Genomic DNA, 21,703 nt, shown 5'->3' on the forward strand with positions numbered 1-21,703 from the left:
TACGTACACTCGTGTCACAAAATGCAACCCGACAACGATGCGAAACTGTTTACGGTTGCACAGAGTCTACAGTGTTGTGGCTTCTGCATGGATGTGTTTTATCTAGCGAATCTATTGGAAAAGTTATTGTTGAGGTCCGAGCATAACTGAAAATTCCTTATCGGGGTGTCAGTGCAACTCGATGAACAGATAATTCCGACTAAATGGACACGGGAACATGACTCCATTGGCGCCGCTGTTTTTCCGATATGAACGTTACTGAGTAACGTTAGGTCGAGGTTGCCAGACTTCATTCGTCCAGACTGTTTTTTTTTGACAAAGCCAACTGCGGCTACAAGACACGGACTACAGTATTTATTTTTCTTGTGAAAATTAGTATGAATTTCATCATGAGAGTTCGCTTTAAATTGTAAATGTTCATATTATCTAGCTAGCTAACTGTGCGTTTTAACACGTTAGCCAAGAAGCTAGCTAGCGGTAGCATTTATTTGTCTGTCATTTACAGTACATGGCATAACATTACTTGCTTTCTCTGAAATAGCTAGTTAGCTATAACAATGACAACACTAGCAACAGGTATATTGCAGAAATTACAAGTTAACAAATATACCGAGCAATTTAGTTAGCCAATGTTTCTGTTGTCAGACAATTAGTTAGTTAACGTTAGCCTAGCAACTTTGGCTTGTTAACGCTTAACGTTCGTTTTGTAAACAGCTCGCTGGACTCTCAACAAGCGGACCGAATTATGCGGGCTTTACATGGAAACTGATTAACAAGCTACAGTAGTGGATCCAACAAGGAGAAGAGGTGTTTTTTTTTTAAAGCTTGCGGTTCACTCCATTATTTCAAGTTGGAGAATATTTTGATGTGGCTGGGAGACATAGCCTACGTGTGGTAACCCCTGAATCTGTCTTTGGTGCACTTGTAAAAACATATTTTTACGTTATAGTTTATGCACCACAATGTCGGCTATCTCTGCGACTGAGAAAGTGGACGGGTTCACACGAAAATCAATGAGGAAAGCCCAGAAACAGAAGAAATCTCAAGGGTCGTCCCAGTTCCGAACTCAAACTCTTACTGAGCTTTCACCCTTGCCGCAGCTCAAAGGTAAGACTAACTATTAGAGGATTAACAATTCTGCCTGAAATAGTGTCCATGAAAGGGTGGTGGTGTAGTGTTGATACTTTCCCATTACACCTGCAAACGTGATCAATACCTGACGTACTCAGACATCGATCTGTACAGGGATACAAATGTGTTGGTGGTGAATGCAACGCGGAAGCTATGGGTAGCTAATGACAGTTGCGATGACATGCATTTTCAGCTTCTGTTCCTGGGCACCCAGCTGTGATCCGTGTTCAGGTGTGAACACTGAAGTGCAATCCTTGTAAACTAGGCTACATTGAGCTGATGCGATTGATCTAATTGCAGATACTGTTGTAAATTGTTCACTGCCTACGTTTTAGTTGGTGCTGATCTCTGTTCTGTAATCTTTTCTCCATCGGTGTCAGTTCCTCCATTCTCAGAAATGGCACCGTTGTTATGTATGGTATCTGTTATTTTGAGAGGGGACTGTGAAGAGACACAGGTAGACACATGCACACGCATGCTAGCACATGCACTCTACACAGACGTACATTGTAATATTGTTGTATGATGGTATTATACATTTTGTATTGTAGATATGTAGTGGTGTAATAATGTTGTACTGTATTATCTTTCGTTTTATGTGTGATGCAAGTGCCTTAATGTGTTTGGACCCCAGGAAGGATAGCTAATGGGATCCCTAATAAATACAAATGCATGTTATTCCTGCCAGCTACATATTGTACCATACTACTATCACGATTCACCTGGATATTTGTTGAGTAATGAAGTTTGTGGTTATTTTCCTGTATGAGACATATGGTCCTAAGGCCAGACAATTACATTCATTTCTGTTTTGAATACATGCAAGCAAGCTACAGAGCTCTCTGTAAACATAGGCCTACTACAGTATTTAATAACTTTATATTTTTAGTTTTGGTAAAGAGTAGCCTGTGTATTAGGGCGCCCCAGTGGCACAGCGGTCTAAGGCACTGCATCTCAGTGCTAGAGGCCCCACTACAGACACCCTGGTTCGAAGCCAGGCTGTATCACAAACCGGCCGTGATTGGGAGTCCCATAGGGCGGCGCACAATTGGCCCAGCATCATCTGGGTTTGTCCGGTGTAGGCAGTCATTGTAAATAAGAAATTGTTCTTAACTGACTTGCCTAGTTAAATAAAGGTATTAAAAAAATCTGTCCCTTTCTGAGAATTTCAACCCAGTTGCAGAGAGTGATATGTTTTGTACACCTTGGCAGCCAGGATAATTGTAATCTCTTCTAGCTACTGTAACTTGTGTTATAGGATATTTCAAGATTTATACATTAAACAGTTGCCTCTAAAGAAACATTTCTATAGTCAAATTCCTCAATTCGAAACTGTCAGACACACAATGAAACCTATGGAGATTAGATTGCTTCATACTGCAGTATTATTGGAGTTGATGAGAAAGGTTCAGAATACCAGAATCCAAATCGCCCTGCACTTTTAAGTGCATACCTTTATCTTCATTCAGGAATTTTGCCAAATTCAGTCTTGGCTACATAGCTCAATCACACGTGTGAATTGAGCAACAGTGAGGAACTTCCCTTTGTCAACTCAACATATTACAAGGTCAAGAGCTTGGTTATTATCTGATGGGCTCCCACTGTGGCTTGTCTGTCCCCAGGTCATTTGTACAGTTCATTATAGGAACTCTCCAATGTAGCTTAATGGCATCTGTGTTGTAATGACAATTTGATCTTTAATGTTGATGCAGAGTAATAGAGATTTTGGCAGAAGCCTGCCTGGGAGAGAAATGTCAATGTATTCAGGAATAACATGTGTCCATAAGTTTGAATCAATGTGCTTCCTTTCATCTTAAGAGGCCATTTGAAGACTCAAAATCCACCCTGTCCTCACAACTACTGCATGGTATTGTGAAGACTCCTGAAACTTAATTTTCTAAAGCAAAACCTCTCACTGATTTCAGCAGTCAAGTTCAGACTAGTTAGCCTTCCAGCATGTTGAAATGGCAAGGGAAAAGTGCAGACACACTAAACCTTGGGCCTACATGGCATTGACTTGGTTACTGCTGCTTGTGGATTGATAAAATGTTTGACTGGTTGTTATTTGTGAGGTTTCGTCTTTGTTTGGTTAGAAAGGTAATGTGCAGTTAGTTATACACTACACTGAATGAAGGCATTGATGGATATTACAGAGTAACGTGTCATAAACGGCCCCACACCAGTGGGACCAGAAGGACAGGTGCAGAGGGAGAGACCCTAGGGTGCTTTAGGCTTCACTCAGTGGGGTGGTCTCCCACCAGGCCCCCAGTGTCCGGTCTGGAGCTGGGAAGCTACTGCGTTGAAACCTAGAGGTGCCAAAAGCCCAGGTCACTCCTAGAAAGCCTATGTAAATTACAATTGCCAGAACAGCCCAGAAAAGGAAAACAATTCTGGACGTTTTGGGCTGTAAAATTAGATTATTATGATCAAGTTTGATCCCCTCGGGTTATTTTAGAGTCACCAAGGTCCTTAGTGAACGTTTTTGTTGTTGGTGCCATTCAGCAATATGGCGCTTCAAATTCAATCAGGAGTTTTCCATAGGAATACATGGATGACGTCAGCGCTTTCACTATCTATTGGTTTTAATGTCTATGGGGAGCACATGATAATGGATAAACAAGCTCTTTCTGAATAGAAATTGAACATTTCTATGTTGGCATCAGTATTAATTTGATCATGGAAAGTTCTCAATTAGTCTTTTAATTGTTTAGTACCTAGTAGTTATATAGTAGTAGTCTAGCCTAGTATGTAGTTTCATGGCCCTTTCTATTCTGATAGTTGTAGTCGACCTTAACCTCGAGGCTACCTTTGCATTCTTGTGTCTGTGAATGGGTGGCATTTTTTATTAATGACGTCACAGACGGGTTCAGCTCCGGGTGATGATAATGCTGCCGTGACTCACTGCTTTGAATGGAGGATTGTGTAGAGGGGTTTGGTGTGTGTGTATATATTTATTTTTCAATATTTTCATAAACTGATGAAACACAGGTACATAATCAAGGTGACTTAGGAAGATGAGGCCCAAGTGCAAAAGAGGGTAATGTAGTGTCCACAACTAAATAATCATTGTGGAATCTGAAAAGACACATATCCCGAAAGCATGACAGAGTACTACGTGCACACGCTAACAGAAAGTAACCAGGTTGGTAGCTTGCGTGTCATTGTAACAAAGTATTTATAAACATAAACTCTAAAATAAAATAAATAGAAAGCCTATTGCATAGATAGAATTGTATCATTGATTTTGGCCCAATAGGCCTGACATATTACCTCTTTTTCAAGGAGATTTCTGTTTTGACAGGGTAATTTTGCTTGCCTAAAAACCTTTTAGGCCTACCTATTGAAAAACAATTCTGCATCCCTGCCCAGCCTAGAAACAGTGGCCCGAAGGGTGTTTAGCATCCCCAGTAGCTCTGCAAGCGCGGAGAGGGTATTCTCCGCTGCTGGCCTGCCTTCAAGGCACCATCGCATGAGCCTGAAGCCACAGACTCTGGCCAAACTCGTGTTTCTAAAAGTGAATTCAAAGGTCTAATAAGTCATTTTTTGTTTCATTTTTACTTCTAACTAAGTCACAGCCAATATGTGCAATTGAGACTATAATGATTTAATACAACAAAATGTTGTTTAAATGCTGAGTGCTCAATGTTCCTTCCAGCCTAGTGTCGCACTCGCAAATGCTTATTTCTTTGCGGTCTATGGCCTTGAAATAGAGATAATAGGCTAATAATATAGCCTAAATAATTCATTTTCATTATTTCTTAGACTACCTGCCTTGCTCCTGACCTATTTAGTGTTTTATGTGCTGTTTAATATGACATGTAGCCTATTTGAAATGATGAGCGCTTCTTAGTCATCTTTTTGTTTTATAAAAAATATTTTCGTTCAAGTCATATGGTTTGGTTTCGAATCCAAATGGGAAAACTATGTAGTCACAAAATAGATGGGTGTTGGTTAAATTGATTTTAATGAATGAAGTGAAGTTGTAGCAGCTTTTTTTTTCTTCCTGTGAGCAAGGAGCGGTTTTTAGCGGAGCGGTTGGAAAGGACATGAGTTGGATTATTGACTGCTCAAGTCCGCTCACATACTCTGGTACAAAGTAATGTGATGTTTTTTCAGCCTTTCAGACAGAATAACCTGCAGAAGGATTGGCTGTCCCTGTAAAGCTGTGCAAGAATGCATGCTTATTTGAGTGACTTCAAAGTAATTAGGCACAGTGTTTGTTTGGCTGTGAGGAGGGGAGCTAACTGGAAGTCTTGCTGGGGAGGTGATTGCCATGACCAGGATGTGTGTGTCAGACAGGCTTCTAATTCCCCCACCAACTATCTCTCACTCTCCCTTCCTCCCTCTATCCTTCCCTCTCTCTCTGGAGCAGAGACCTCACCCTACCTCTCTTGTGTTGCCTAATCTGTCTGTTCCTCTGACCCCCTTTTGTCCCATCTGTGAGCCTGTAAGAGTAATAGCAGAGCTAGCCTAATGCTTGAGTGAAATGGGTTGCACAGAGGAGGAGTAGCTCACCTCTTGTGTTGGTGTAGGCTCTGATGTGTCAAATGAGCAAAGTTCAATTGGGGCAATAATTTATTTGCAGTTAGCTGTGCATGGGTGTGTGTTTGACTCCCACATAGAGGTTTACACCATGCTCATTTGATTGCTGACTGTGGTTCCACCTGTGGTTGAAGTCCAAGGAATGGTTCCTGTCTGCTCCCCAGAGGACTCACTCTGGCTCTCCCTCTTGTTCCCAGTCAACTACTTTTTAAATAACTCACCCAGGTCGATTTGCTGTTTCACTCACATTGAAATATTCCATGGGTATAAAGATAGATGGCCTGTTTTGATTTATTTTAAATCCTTACTCTTGACAGGAAGCAACGTGGTTGTGCACCTCTGGTTTTATAAAATTGGCTTAGCTGTGCCTGCACTGATAGGGGAGCGACAGCTTTGGATTCATATGAATGCCTCTGTTATGAATAAAAAGTGATTTCCTCTGGAATAGTCCTGAACAATTAGCCCACACACATGGGCCTATTTCCTAAAACACAAACAGCTTGACATTGCTCATATTTCAATGCATTCTAAAAGGCTTGCCTACACATCTGAACTTATTTGCATTATAACACTATATCCCACAGTCTACGCATCATGACAATAGCCTAAATGCTTTACTGTGACCTTTCTCAGCTTTAATCGTGCTATGTTTGTTTGGGCTGGGAATTGTCAGGGACCTCAAGATAATATCGTCCACGATACTTAAGTGCTGATACGATATGTATTGCAATTCTCACAATTCTATATGTATTGTGATTTGATATTGCGATTTGATGTTCCAAACATATTGCTCTGTATGTCTGCTGGAGAGAGATGCGAGAGCATGAGAAAATTTGTTTTGATCTATCATGCAAATAAGTGCTGAAAACATGTTGGCTCACTATTTAAAAAGATGGAGAACAAGCTAAAGGATGAAAGAAAAAAAAATACCAGAGTTTTGGCGCAGGTACAGCTGGACAACAACGATGTACAAAACATTAGGAACACTTGCTCTTTCCATGACACAGAATGACTGACCAGGTGAATCCAGGTGAAAGGGGTGATCCCTTTTTGATGTCACCTGTTTAAATCCACTTCAATCAGTGTAGATGAAGGGGAAGAGACAGGTTAAAGAAGGATTTTTAACCCTTGAGACAATTGAGAATGGCTCCCGAGTGGCGCTGCAGTCTAAGGCACTGTGTCTCAGTGCTAGAGGCCTCACTGCAGACACCCTGGTTCGAATCCAGGCTGTATCACAACCGGCCGTGATTGGGAGTCCCATAGGGCGGCGCACAATTGGTTCATCGTCATCCGGGTTTGGCCGGTGTAGGCCGTCATTGTAAATAAGAATTTGTTCTTAACTGACTTGCCAAGTTAAATAAAGGTAAAATAAAAATTGTGTATGCGTGCCATTGAGGGTGAATGGGCAAGACAAAATATTTAAGTGCCTTTTAACAGGGTATGTTAGTAGGTGCCAGGCGCACCGGTTTGTGTCAAGAACTGCAACGCCGCTGGGTTTTTCCGTGCTCAACAGTTTCCCTTGTGTATCAAGAATGGTCAGCCATCCAAAGGAGATTCAGCCAAGACGCAACTGTGGGAAGCATTGGAGTCAACAAGGGCCAGCATCCCTGTGGAACGCTTTCGACACCTTGTATAGTCCATGCCCCAACAAATTGAGTCTGTTCTGAGGGCAAAAGGGGGGGTGCAACTCCATATTAGGAAGGTGTTCCTAATGTTTTGTACTGTGTGTGCGTGCAGTACCAGTGAAAAGTTTGGACACCTACTCATTCCTGGGTTTTTCTTCAAAGTAGCCACCCTTTGCCTTGATGACAGCTTTGCACACTCATGGCATTCTATCAAACAGCTTCATGAGAATGCTTTTCCAACAGTCTTGAAGGAGTTCCCACATATGCTGAGCACTTGTTGGCTACTTTTCCTTCACTCTGCGGTCCAGCTCATCCCAAACCATCTCAATTGGGCTGAGTCCAGGTGATTGTGGAGGCCAGGTCATCTGATGCCGCACTCCATCACTCCAAATAGCCCTTACACAGCCTGGAGGTGTGTTTTGGTACATTGTCCTGTTGGAAAAACAAATGATAGTTCCACTAAGCGCCAACCAGATGGAATGGCGTATCGCTGCAGAATGATGTTGTCGTTATGCTGGTTAACTGTGCCATGAATTCCAAATAAATCAGTGTCGCCAGCAAAGGACCATCAAACCACCTCCATGCTTCACAGTGGGAACCACACATGCAGAGATCATCCATTCACCTACTCTGCGTCTCATAAAGACAGGTCGGTTGGAACCAAAAATCTCAAATTTGGACTCATCAGACCAAATGACAGATTTCCACCGGTCTAATGTCCTTTGATTGTGTTTCTTGGCCCAAGCAAGTCTTTTCTTATTGGTGTTCTTTAATAGTGATTTCTTTGCAGCAATTCGACCATGCATGCCTGATTCACGCAGTCTCCTCTGAACAGTTGATGTTTGTCTGTTACTTGAACTCTGTGAATCATTTATTTGGGTTGTAATCTGAGGCTGGTAACTCGAATGAATGTATCCTCTGCGGCAGAGGTAACTCTGTCTTCCTTTCCTGTGCCGCTCCTCATGAGAGCCAGTTTCATCATAGCGCTTGATGGTTTTTGCGACTGCACTTGAAAAAACATTCAAAGTTCTTTACTACATAATGATTGGCTAGAGATAATGCATAAATCACAGTATAGCAATCTTGGGAACTGCTACAGCTGTAAAGAAGCTCCTCTTCCTTGCTGCATTGGAGATGCTGGAGTGTTTATAGCCCCATGTTGTGTGAAAGATACCTAAATGATGACTCACTGGGAGTCCGGCATGGTTGCCATGGCAGCCAGAAGCCCTGCGAGGTATTTCGCAAAGCACGTTTGACAAATTTGAGATTTTCCCAAAGATAGCTGCCTTCATTTGAAGTCCGACTTCAGAGGTGTTTTAAAGATGGATCTGATCAAAACCCTGCCAGTCTTGAAGCGATTGGTCTTCAGGGGTGTCGAACACGGATTAGTTAGGTCGCTAGCTTAGCTAACTCGTATCCTGCTTTGTCAAATGCACATAGATTGATAGGCTTTGTCATGTGACTTGTTTCCACTGTGTGTGCCAACAGACCGGGAATCAATTCATATTTATTTTTAGATCAAAGGGGTATGGCATGCTGCTTTCATGTGGATGAGTCTGTCTCTTTTTATTAATGTGAAAACTGACTCATTTGCAATAGATGCCTGTCAAGTGGTAAATATGAGTGCTCTCTGTCGACCACAACCTACCAGACATCATCGATCACTCGCATCACTTTTATTGCTATCCCATCACAGCCTGGGTGCTATGGCAGGCAACTATATGTGCACATTCATTCGGAATTGCTCTGTGTGTGAGTGCACTCAACCTTGGGTCATGGATGTGACACTGGGTGTAACCACAGGGTTGTGAGATTGCCTGGTTGCTGATTGTAATAGCAGAGCAATACAAATGTAAAGCTTATAGCTTTTTACTAGTACTAAATGTAATAAGTTAATCAGCTCATAGGCCAGGCTGAACAATGTGAAACACCATACCTTTTATTTCCCCCAGGTGATTAGTTGAGTATGGGACATGATCTGGTATGCAGTCTAGTGGTGTAATATCATGTCTCACTCTACAGGAGGCCAGACCTCTAAGCACAGCCCCGGCCCCCTCGGTCTGTCCGGCTGATAGACCTCTTTCTCAGAACCCAGTAACACCTACTCAAGTGACACCGTGTCCCATGGACGGAGCCGTCGTAACGTGAGTAAAAGACCCCTGTGCTACGGTTACTGGGCGACAGGTGGGAGAAACACTTTCAGGACACATTGTTATGCCCAAAATAAACCTAATGGAAATGACTGCCATTCCTTCTAGGTTTTCTTTTTTTCCCTTCTCTCTTTTGAACGAAACTGGACTGTGTAAAAGCTCTGGCCAGTCCCTTATGGAGCCCAGGGTTTTGTTTATGTTGTGTTGACGTTTTTTTATTAGAAACTAGGCTGCGGGGAACCTGCTGAGATTCCACTGGTTGTATGTGGATCCTTAGTTTGCACTGACTCACTCTCCAGTACATTATAGTGTAGAATAAGTCATGCTTAGCAATTACAGTGAGTGACTGAAGGGAGCATAGTCTTTAGAACACAGACATATTGGACTGTTTTTTTTTTTTTTTTTTTTTAAGAGTAGATAGAATTTTGTGGGATCACACCTGCAGTTGAGCCTTTTTTTACACTTAGCAATCTCAAGACCTATTACATCAGTTATGCTGTCATTTCACCATATCCATATAACCCTAGAGTTATTCCTTTGTTAGAAGCCAACCAATTTCTTGAGATTTCTGCTAATTCTCATCTCCTGTTCTTGCTTGATTTACTCAAGTTAAATATAAAAGAGCAGTCGCCACCAGGCCCACTAGGCCTCCTGTTTTTCTAGCAAAACTGTCTTTAATCGGCTCATTGACAGCTGTTTTCTGTTTTTCGTCACATGCTCAGCCGGCATCATTTGCCTGGCGACTAATTAATTCGCCACCCAACCAGTTTAGCAGCAGCCTTTCAAGGGTTGTAGCCTAGCCTACACAAGGTCCATTTTTCCATATCAAATCCATATTGTATTTGTCACATGCGCCGAATATAACAGTGAAATGCTTACTTCCAAGCCCTTAACCAAAATGCAGTTTTAAGAAAAGAAAGTGTTAAAGTATTTACTCAAACTTAAGTAAAAAAATGATTCAATGTGCGGTTAGGTTAATTGAGGTAATATGTAGAGGTAAAGTGACTATGCATACAGTGGGGGGAAAAAAGTCCCCTGAAAAAAGATCCCCTGCTGATTTTGTACATTTGCCCACTTACAAAGAAATGATCAGTCTATAATTTTAATAGTAGGTTTATTTGAACAGTGAGAGACAGAATAACAACAAAAAATCCAGAAAAACGCATGTAAAAAATTGTATAAAATGATTTGCATTTTAATGAGGGAAATAAGTATTTGACCCCTCTGCAAAACATGACTTAGTACTTGGTGGCAAAACCCTTGTTGGCAATCAGAGGTCAGACGTTTCTTGTAGTTGGCCACCTGGTTTGAACACATCTCAGGAGGGATTTTGTCCCACTCCTCTTTGCAGATCTTCTCCAAGTCATTAAGGCTTCGAGGTTGACATTTGGCAACTCGAACCTTCAGCTCCCTCCACAGATTTTCTATGGGATTAAGGTCTAGAGACTGGCTAGGCCACTCCAGGACCCTAATGTGCTTCTTCTTGAGCCACTCCTTTGTTGCCTTGGCTGTGTTTTTGGGGTCATTGTCATGCTGGAATACCCATCCACGACCCATTTTCAATGCCCTGGCTGAGGGGCAAGGAGGTTTTCACCCAAGATTTGACGGTACATAGCCCCGTCCATCCTCCCTTTGATGCGGTGAAGTTGTCCTGTCCCCTTAGCAGAAAAACACCCCCAAAGCAGAATGTTTCCACCTCCATGTTTGATGGTGGAGATGGTGTTCTTGGGGTCATAGGCAACATTCCTCCTCCTTCAAACACGGCGAGTTGAGTTGATGTCAAAGAGCTCCATTTTGGTCTCATCTGACCACAACACTTTCACCAGTTGTCCTCTGAGTCATTCAGATGTTCATTGGCAGACTTCAGACGGTCTGTATATGTATTCTTGAGCAGGGGGACCTTGCGGGCACTGCAGGATTTCAGTCCTTCACGGCGTAGTGTGTTCCCAATTGTTTTCTTGGTGACTGGTTTCAGCTGCCTTGAGATCATTGACAAGATCCTCCTGTGTAGTTCTGGGCTGATTCCTCATCGTTCTCATGATCATTGCAACTCCACGAGGTGAGGTCTTGCATGGAGCCCCAGGCCGAGGGAGATTGACAGTTCTTTTGTGTTTCTTCCATTTGCGAATAATCGCACCAACTGTTGTCACCTTCTCACCAAGCTGCTTGGCGATGGTCTTGTAGCCCATTCCAGCCTTGTGTAGGTCTACAATCTTGTCCCTGACATGCTTGGAGAGTTCTTTGGTCTTGGCCATGGTGGAGAGTTTGGAATCTGATTGATTGCTTCTGTGGACAGGTGTCTTTTATACAGGTAACTAGCTGAGATTAGGAGAACTCCCTTTATTAAGAGTGTGCTCCTAATCTCAGCTCGTTACCTGTATAAAAGACACCTGGGAGCCAGAAATCTTTCTGATTGAGAGGGGGTCAAATACTTATTTCCCTCATTAACCTCTCTAGGTTATGTGGGACGAAATCGTCCCACCTACGTAACAGCCAGTGGAATCCTGTGGTGCGTTATTCAAATACCTTAGAAATGCTATTACTTCAATTTCTCAAACATATGACTATTTTACACCATTTTAAAGACAAGACTCTCGTTAATCTAACCACACTGTCCGATTTCAAAAAGGCTTTACAACGAAAGCAAAACATTAGATTATGTCAGCAGAGTACCCAGCCAGATATAATCAGACACCCATTTTTCAAGCTAGCATATAATGTCACATAAACCCAAACCACAGCTAAATGCAGCACTAACCTTTGATGATCTTCATCAGATGATAATCCTAGGACATTGTTATACAATACATGCATGTTTTGTTCAATCAAGTTCATATTTATATCAAAAACCAGCTTTTTACATTAGCATGTGACGTTCAGAACTAGCAACTAAACTTCTGGTGAATTTACTAAATTACTCACGATAAACGTTCACAAAAAAACATTATTATTTTAAGAATTATAGATACAGAACTCCTCTATGCACTCGCTATGTCCGATTTTAAAATAGCTTTTCGGTGAAAGCACATTTTGCAATGTTCTCAGTAGATAGCCCGGCATCACAGGGCTAGCTATTTAGACACCCAGCAAGTTTAGCCTTCACCAAAATCAGATTTACTATAAGAAAAATGTTATTACCTTTGCTGTTCTTCGTCAGAATGCACTCCCAGGACTTCTACTTCAATAACAAATGTTGGTTTGGTTCAAAATAATCCATAGTTATATCCAAATAGCGGCGTTTTGTTCGTGCGTTCAAGACACTATCCGAAAGGGTAAAGAAGGGTGACGCGCACGACGCGTTTCGTGATAAAAAAATTCTAAATATTCCATTACCGTACTTCGAAGCATGTCAACCGCTGTTTAAAATCAATTTTTATGCAATTTTTCTCGTAAAAAAGCGATAATATTCCAACCGGGAAAGCGTGTTTACGTTCAAAGAGAGAGAAAATAAAAACATGGTGTCGCCTCGTGCACACGCCTCAGTCTGATTGTCCTCTGATAGACCACTTACCAAAGGCGCTAATGTTTTTCAGCCAGGGGCTGGAATTACATCATTCAGCTTTTTCCCGGGTTCTGAGAGCCTATGGGAGCCGTTGGAAGTGTCACGTTACAGCAAAGATCCTCAGTTTTCAATAAAGAGAGTCAAGAAGAACAAGAACTTGTCAGACAGGCCACTTCCTGTAAGGAATCTTCTCAGGTTTTTGCCTGCCATATGACTTCTGTTATACTCACAGACACCATTCAAACAGTTTTAGAAACTTTAGGGTGTTTTCTATCCAAAGCCAATTATATGCATATTCTAGTTTCTGGGCAGTAGTAATAACCAGATTAAATCGGGTAAGTTTTTTTTATCCGGCCGTGTAAATACTGCCCCCTAGCCCTAACAGGTTAAAATGCAAATCAATTTATAACATTTTTGACATGTGTTTTTCTAGATTTTTTTGTTGTTATTCTGTCTCTCACTGTTCAAATAAACCTACCATTAAAATTATAGACTGATCCTTTCTTTGTCAGTGGGCAAACATACAAAATCAGCAGGGGATCAAATACTTTTTTCCCCCACTGTAGATAATAAACAGAGTAGCAGCAGTGTGAAAATGGTGGTAGGAGACAATGCAAATAGTCTGGGTAGCCATTTGATTAGCTGTTCAGGAGTCATATGGGTTGGGGGTAGAAGCTGATGAGAAGCCTTTTGGATCTAGACTTGGCGCTCCGGTACCGCTTGCTGTGCAGTAGCAGAGAGGACAGTCTATGACTAGGATAGCTGAAGTCTTTGGCAATTATTTTGGGCCTTCCTCTGACACCGCCTGGTATAGAGGTCCTGGATGGCAGGAAGCTTGTCCCCAGTGATGTACTGGGCCGTACGCACTACCCTCTGTTGTGCCTTGCAGTTGGAGGCAGTGCAGTTGCCATACAGGCAGTGATGCAACCAGTCAAGATGCTCTCGGGTGCAGCTGTAGAACTTATTTTCAGTCTCCTGAGGGGGAATAGGCGTTGTCGTGCCCTTTTCACGACTTCCTTGGTGTGTTTTGACCATGACAGATTGTTCCTTGGTGTCCACATCCCCAACAAACTATCTGCTCCACTACAGCCCCGTCGATGAGAATGGGGGAGTGCTCGGTCCTCTTTTTCCTGTTGTCCGCAATCATCTCCTTTTTCTTGATCACGTTGAGGGAGAGGTTGACTCTGACCTCCCTATAGGCTGTCCCATCGTTGTCGGTGATCAGGCCTACCACTGTTGTGTCGTCAGCAAACTTAATGATGGTGTTGGAGTCGTGCTTGGCCATGCAGTCATGCGTGAACAGGGAGTACAGGAGGGGACTGAGCACGCACCCCTGAGGGGCCCCTGTGTTGAGGATCAGCGTGGCAGATGTGTTGTTACGTACCCTTACCACCTGGGGGCGGCCCGTCAGGAAATCCAGGATCCAGTTACAGAGGGAGTTGTTTAGTCCCAGGGTCCTTAGCTTAGTGATGAACTTTGTGGGCACTATGGTGTTGAATGCTGAGCTGTAGTTAATGAATAGCATTGTAATAGGCTTTCCTGTGGCTCAGTTGGTAGATCATGGTGTGCAACGCCAGGGTTGTGGGTTCGATTCCCACGGGGGGCCAGTACAAAAAAAAATAATGCATGAAATGAAATGTATGCATTCATTACTGTAAGTCGCTCTGGATAAGAGCGTCTGCTAAATGACTAAAATGTCTAAAATGTCATGTAGGTGTTCCTTTTGTCCAGGTGGGAAAGGGCAGTGTGGAGTGCAGTAGAGATTGCTTCATCTGTGGAGTGGGATGCAAATTGGAGTGGGTCTATAATGGTGTTGATGTGAGCCATGACTAGCCTTTAAAAGCACTTCATGGCTACAGAACTGAGTGCTACAGTTCGGTGGTCATTTAGGCAGGTTACCTTGGTGTTCTTGGGCACAGGTACTATGGTGGTCTGCTTGAAACATGTTTGTATTACAGACTCAGTCAGAGAGCGGTTGAAAATGTCAGTGAAGACACTTGCCAGTTGGTCAGCGCATGCTCGCAGTACACGTCCTGGTAATCTGTCTGGCCCTGCGGTCTTGTGAATGTTGACCTGTTTAAAGGTCTTACTCACATCGGCTATGGAGAGCGTGATCACATAGTCGTCCGGAACAGCTGATGCTCTCATGCATGCTTCAGTGTTGCTTGCCTCGACGCGAGCATGGAAGTTACTTAACTTGTCTGGTAGGCTTGTGTCATTGGGCAGCTCGTGTCACTGCTTCCCTTTGTAGTCAGTAATAGTTTGCCAGCCCTTCCACATCCGACGAGTGTTGGAGCCATTGTAGTGCGATTCGATCTTAGTCCTATATTGATGCTTTGACTGTTTGATGGTTTGTTGGAGGGCATAGCGGGATTGCTTATAAGTTTCCGGGTTAGAGTCCTGCTCCTTGAAAGTGGCAGCTCTACCCTTTAGAGGTAGACCCTCCCTCTGCTTGGAGAGACACAGCTGCATGTGAGCTCTTGCAGTTTTCAACATGTTTTTTTGCAATAAGATACCCTAACTTCTGCAGGGACATATACAGGATGCTACCCTCCACAACATAACCTTAACTCCAGATCAAAACTCCAAACATACAAAATTATCTGGAAAGAATAATTATATCAGGGATTCCTTTTTCCAAGCTATACAGAGGGTGCTCTGGCAAACAAAGTCCTGAGAACCTGGAACTGAGACAGACCAGATACAGCTTCAGTTAGCACTGAGGTGTGAAATGAAAGGTGTCGAAGCCTTTGAGCCCAACAAATGGGCAGGCTATCCCAGTCAAATCCAGAGGCCTTTGAATCTGTTCAGAGACCATCCACTGCCATTTTCTACAAGAAATAAAAGCTTCTCCCAAGTGGGTGTGAAACCTACTCCCGTTGCCTGCTCCACTGCTGCTTGGATTCCACCTGGCAATCTGTTCACCGTCTGCCCTGACTTGTCTACCCCCCCCCCACCCCCACCCCCTCCTCCTCTCCCGAGCTTTCGCTCGCATACAGCACACGGGCACTGTTGGGGCGAGTGACTCTGAACTTACAATGGCTAGCCCTATGTCATTATGTTTGTTTTCTTGTGCATCTTGCTATTTGCCTCATGACTCCTTCATGCTTTGTTGACTATGGACTTCCTTGTTTTTCCCAACCGTGGGACCGACTGTTTGTTCCCACAATCGGGACTCTGACTCTTTATTGGTTACAGACATTTGGCCTCCCATCCTACTCTAACCACCTCTCGCCAGCTTTGTATTCATGTTACTTGATGAAATTGCTGTACAATATGATCTTGTTGCCATGTAATGCACATTCAAATGTCATATATCGACACTGCAGAGCTCTTCTTGTCCTTGACCGTGCCTTGATTTAATTACTGTTGACGATATCTTGAAATGTGCATGTACACCCTGGCCTATTTACTGTTGCTAGCCCCAATTCTGACTTGTGCTCTGATACCTGCTTCACTGATTTCTGCTCTCGAAAAATCCTGTGTTTTCTGCACAGTAACACTAGAAGCTTACTACCTAAAATGGATGAATTGAAAGTGTGGATTCACAGCTACAATCCAGATATGTTGGTCATTACTGATTCGTGGTTAAGAGAGTGTTTTGAATACTGATGTTAACCATTCTGGTTATAACCTTTTTCGGCAAGACAGATCTTCCAAAGGTGGTGGAGTGGCAATCTTTACCAAGGATCACCTTCAGTGATCGGTTGTCCCCACCAAGTCTGTCCCCAAACAATTTGATTTGCTGGTTTTAAGCCTTAAACTTTCAAATAGCTCTTCATTGACTGTTACTGGGTGTTATCGTCCTCCATCAGCATCGGTCTGTACCCTACCTGCCCTGAGCTCTCTCCTGGCCCCTTAAACTAAGTCTGAATTTGTCCTGCTCGGTGACCTAAACTGGGACATGCTTAAAGCAATGGGACTCCCTAAATCTTTCTCAGATTATTACCAATCCCACAAAGTATGACTCCAAACACCCAGAAAAGGCTACTCTCCTTGACGTTATCCTCACATGAGGTATCAGTCTGGTGTTTTCTGTAATGACCTTAGTGATCACTGTTTTACAGCCTGTGTTCGTAATGGCTGCTCAGTGAAATGACCTGTCCTGATTTGTCATAGACGCATGGTAAAAAACTTCATGAGCTGGCCTCTGTAAATTGGTACAGAATTAGCTTGATCCCCTCTGTCGAAGACGCTTGGACCTAATTTTTTTATATTTTCAGTGGCATTGTTAACCTGTTGGGGCTAGGGGGCAGTATTTTCACGGCTGGATAACAAAACGTACCCGATTTAATCTGGTTACTAATCCTACCCAGTAACTAGAATATGCATATACTTATTATATATGGATAGAAAACACCCTAAAGTTTCTAAAACTGTTTGAATGGTGTCTGAGTATAACAGAACTCATTTGGCAGGCAAAACCCTGAGACATTTTCTGACAGGAAGTGGATACCTGATGTGTTGAATTACCTTTAAGCCTATGCCATTGAAACACACAGGGGCTGATTGTTTTGGCACTTCCTATTGCTTCCACTAGTCACCAGCCTTTACAAAGTGTTTTGAATCTTCTACTATGAGATCTGACCGAACAAGAGCCTTGGAACGGTGATGGCCGATTAGACTCTGGCGCGCGAGGTCATGTTGGGTACCCTCGTTACAATACGTTTTAAAAGAGAATGCATTCGTCCACCTTGAATATTATTCATGTTCTGGTTAAAAAAGGCACTAATGATTTATGCTATACAACGTTTGACATGTTTGAACGAACGTAAATATATTTTTTCCCCTCGTTCATGAAGTGAAGTCCGGCGGGCTTAGATCATGTGCTAACAACACAGAGCTTTTTGGACATAAATTATGAGCTTTTTTGAACAAAACTACATTTGTTATGGACCTGGGATTCCTGGAAGTGACATCTGATGAAGAGAATCAAAGGTAATGGATTATTTACATAGTATTTTCGATTTTAGATCTCTCCAACATGGCCGTTTGTCTGTATCGCAAAGCGTATTTTTCTGGGCGCAGTGCTCAGATTATTGCAAAGTGTGATTTCCCAGTAAAGTTATTTTTAAATCTGGCAAGTCGATTGCGTTCAAGAGATGTAAATCTATAATTCTTTAAATGACAATATAATATTTTACCAATGTTTTCTAATTTTAATTATTTAATTTGTGGTGCTGACTTGACTGCCGGTTATTGAAGGGAAACGATTTCCTGAACATCAACGCCATAGTAAAACGCTGTTTTTGGATATAAATATGAACTTGATAGAACTAAAAATGCATGCATTGTCTAACATAATGTCCTAGGAGTGTCATCTGATGGAGATTGTCAAAGGTTAGTGCATCATTTTAGCTGGTTTTATGGTTTTGGTGACACCTGTCTTTGAATTGACAAAACATTACACACAGCTATTGTCAATGTACTCTCCTAACATAATCTAACTTTATGCTTTTGCCGTAAAACCTTTTTGAAATCGGACAACGTGGTTAGATTAAGGAGATGTTTATCTTTCAAAGGGTGTAAGATAGTTGTATGTTTGAAAAATTTGAATTTTGACATTTATTTGGTTTCAAATTTGCCGCTCTTGAAATGCACCTGCTGTTGATAGGGTGCACCACGGGTGGCACGCTAGCGTCCCACATAGCCCCAAGAGGTTAACCTGTTAGGGCTAGGGGGCAGTATTGACACGGCTGGATAAAAAACGTACCCGATTTAATCTGGTTACTACTCCTGCCCAGTAACTAGAATATGCATATAATTATTGGCTTTGGATAGAAAACACTCCAAAGTTTATAAAACTGTTTGAATGGTGTCTGTGAGTATAACAAAACTCAAATGGCAGGTCAAAACCTGAGAAGATTCTGTACAGGAAGTACCCTGTCGGACCATTTCTTGGCCTTCTTTGCCATCTCTATCCATTACAAAGGATCTCTGCTGTTACGTGACACTTCCTACGGCTGCCATGGGCTCTCAGAAGGCGGCAAAAAGCTGAATCGTGGCTTTGCAGGCTCTGGCTGAAAAAAAGTAGCGCGTTTGGGTAGTGGCTGGTTACAGTACTGTGATACTCAGGCTCGTGCCCGCGTCGACCGAAAGCTTTGTTTTCTTTCCTCTGTTTACCTAAAAGGAGATTCCCGGTCGGAATATTATCGCTTTTTTACGAGAAAAATGGCATAAAAATGGATTTTAAACAGCGGTTGACATGCTTCGAAGTACGGTAATGGAATATTTAGAATTTTTTTGTCACGAATTGCGCCATGCTCGCGACCCTGATTTACCATTTCGGATAGTGTCTAGAACGCACGAACAAAACGGCGCTATTTGGATATAACGATGGAATATTTTGGACCAAACCAACATTTGTTATTGAAGTAGCAGTCCTGGGAGTGCATTCTGACGAAGACAACAAAGGTAATCAAACTTTTGTAATAGTAAATCGGAGTTTGGTCAGGGCTAAACTTGGTGGGTGTCTAAATGGCTAGCCGTGATGGCTGGGCTATCTACTGAGAATATTGCAAAATGTGCTTTCACCGAAAAGCTATTTTAAAATCGTACACCTCGATTGCACAAAGGAGTTCTGTATCTATAATTCTTAAAATAATTGTTATGCTTTTTGTGAACGTTTATCGTGAGTAATTTAGTAAATTCACCGGAGGTTTGCGGGGGGTATGCTAGTTCTGAACGTCACATGCTAATGTAAAAAGCTGGTTTTTGATATAAATATGAACTTGATTGAACAAAACATGCATGTATTGTATAACATAATGTCCTAGGAGTGTCATCTGATCATCAAAGGTTAGTGCTGCATTTAGCTGTCTTCTGGGTTTTTGTGACATTATATGCTAACTTGAAAAATGGGTGTCTGATTATTTCTGGCTGGGTACTCTGCTGACATAATCTAATGTTTTGCTTTCGTTGTAAAGCCTTTTTGAAATCGGACAGTGTGGTTAGATTAACGAGAGTCTTGTCTTTAAAATGCTGTAAAATAGTAATATGTTTGAGATATTGAAGTAATAGCATTTCTAAGGTATTTGAAAATCGCGCCACTGGATTAGACTGGCTGTTGCGTAGGTGGGACGAATTCGTCCCGCCTAGCCCAGAGAGGTTAACGGCTGTCAAAGCAACAGTTATTCTTCCTGGGGTCCAGCAAAATTAAGGCATTTTCTACAATTTTAAAAACCTTACAATACATTCACAGATTTCACAACACACTTTGTGCCCTCAGGCCCCTACTCCACTACTACCTTGTATCTACTGTACTAAATGTGTGTGTATGCATGTGTCTGTGCCAATGTTTGTGTTGCTTCACAGTCCCTGCTGTCCATATGGTGTTTTTTTAAATCTAATTTTACTGCTTGCGTCAGTTACTTGATGTGGCTCTATGAAGTACTGTGTGCCTCCCATAGTCTGTTCTGGACTTGGGGACTGTGAAGAGTCCTTTTGTGGCATGTCTTGTGGGGTATGCATGAGTGTCCGAGCTGGGGGGGCAGTATTTTAGACAGACAGCTTGGTGCATTCAACATGTCAATACCTACATTTACATTTAAGTCATTTAGCAGACGCTCTTATCCAGAGCGACTTACAAATTGGTATACCTCTCACAAATAAAAGTAGTGATGAAGTCGATCTCTCCTCCACTTTTAATATTAGTTCTCTGTGTACATCCAAGGGCCAGCCTTGCTTCCCTGTTCTGAGGCAATTGCAATTTTCCTAAGTCCTTTTTTCTGGCACCTGACCACACGGCTGAACAGTAGTCAAGGTGCGACAAAACGAGGGCCTGTCGGACCTGCCTTGTTGATAGTGTTGTCAAGAAGGCAGAGCATCGCTTTATTATAGACAGACTTCTCCCCATCCTTGCTACTACTGCATCAATATGTTTTGACCATGACAGTTTACAATCTAGGGTTACTCCAAGCAGTTTAGTCATCTGAACTTGCTTAATTTACACATTATTTATTACAAGATTTAGTTGAGATTTAGGGTTTAGTGAGTGTTTTGTTCCAAATACAATGCTTTTAGTTTTCTAAATATTTAGGGCTAACTTATTCCTTGCCACCACTCTGAAACTAACTGCAGCTCTTTGTTGAGTGTTAAAGATCCCCAAAGCAGCTGGGTCGCTCATCTTTTCAGTTCGCTGCAGCTAGCGACTGGAACGAGCTGCAACAAGCACTCAAACGGACAGTTTTATCTCAATCTATTAATTCAAAGACTCAATCATGGACACTCTTACTGACAGTTGAGGCTGCTTCGCGTGATGTGTTGTTGTCTCTACCTTCTTGCCCTTTGTGCTGTTGTCTGTGCCCAATAATGTTTGTACCCTGTTTTGTGCTGCTGCCATGTTGTGCTGCTACCATGCTTTGTTGTCATGTGTTGCTGCCGTGCTATGTTTTTGTCTTAGGTCTCTTTATGTGGTGTTGTGGTCTCTCTTGTGATGTGTGTTTTGTCCTCTATTTTTATATATTTTTAATCTCAGCCTCCAACCCCGCAGGAGGGCTTTTGCCTTTTGTTAGGCCGTCATTGTAAATAAGACTTTGTTCTTAACTGACTTGCCTAGTTAAATAAAGGCAACAAAAAAAAGATGCTCTCTGCGGATGTGGCCTGTAATCCATGGCTTCTGGTTGGGTTATGTACGTACGGTAACTGTGGGAACAACGTCATGGATGCACTTATTGATGAAGCCAGTGACTGATGTGGAGTTCTCCTCAATGCCATCGGAAGAATTCCGGAACATATTCCAGTCTGTGCTAGCT

The 21,703-nt window shown here is 42.4% G+C and overlaps 1 protein-coding gene across 1 annotated transcript in view; it reads left to right on the plus strand.

The window, feature by feature from the left end:
• Nucleotides 1-21,703, plus strand: part of LOC106607584 (serine/threonine-protein phosphatase 2A 56 kDa regulatory subunit) — a 158,114-nt gene continuing 136,411 nt past the window's right edge. The window contains exon 1 of the mRNA XM_014204662.2: nt 1-1,107. Coding sequence (XP_014060137.1) covers nt 963-1,107 — 145 coding nt within the window. The 5' untranslated portion in view covers nt 1-962. The remainder of the gene's footprint in view (nt 1,108-21,703) is intronic.

The sequence above is a fragment of the Salmo salar genome, chromosome ssa06, assembly GCF_905237065.1.
Source record: "Salmo salar chromosome ssa06, Ssal_v3.1, whole genome shotgun sequence".
Classification (NCBI taxonomy): domain Eukaryota; kingdom Metazoa; phylum Chordata; class Actinopteri; order Salmoniformes; family Salmonidae; genus Salmo; species Salmo salar.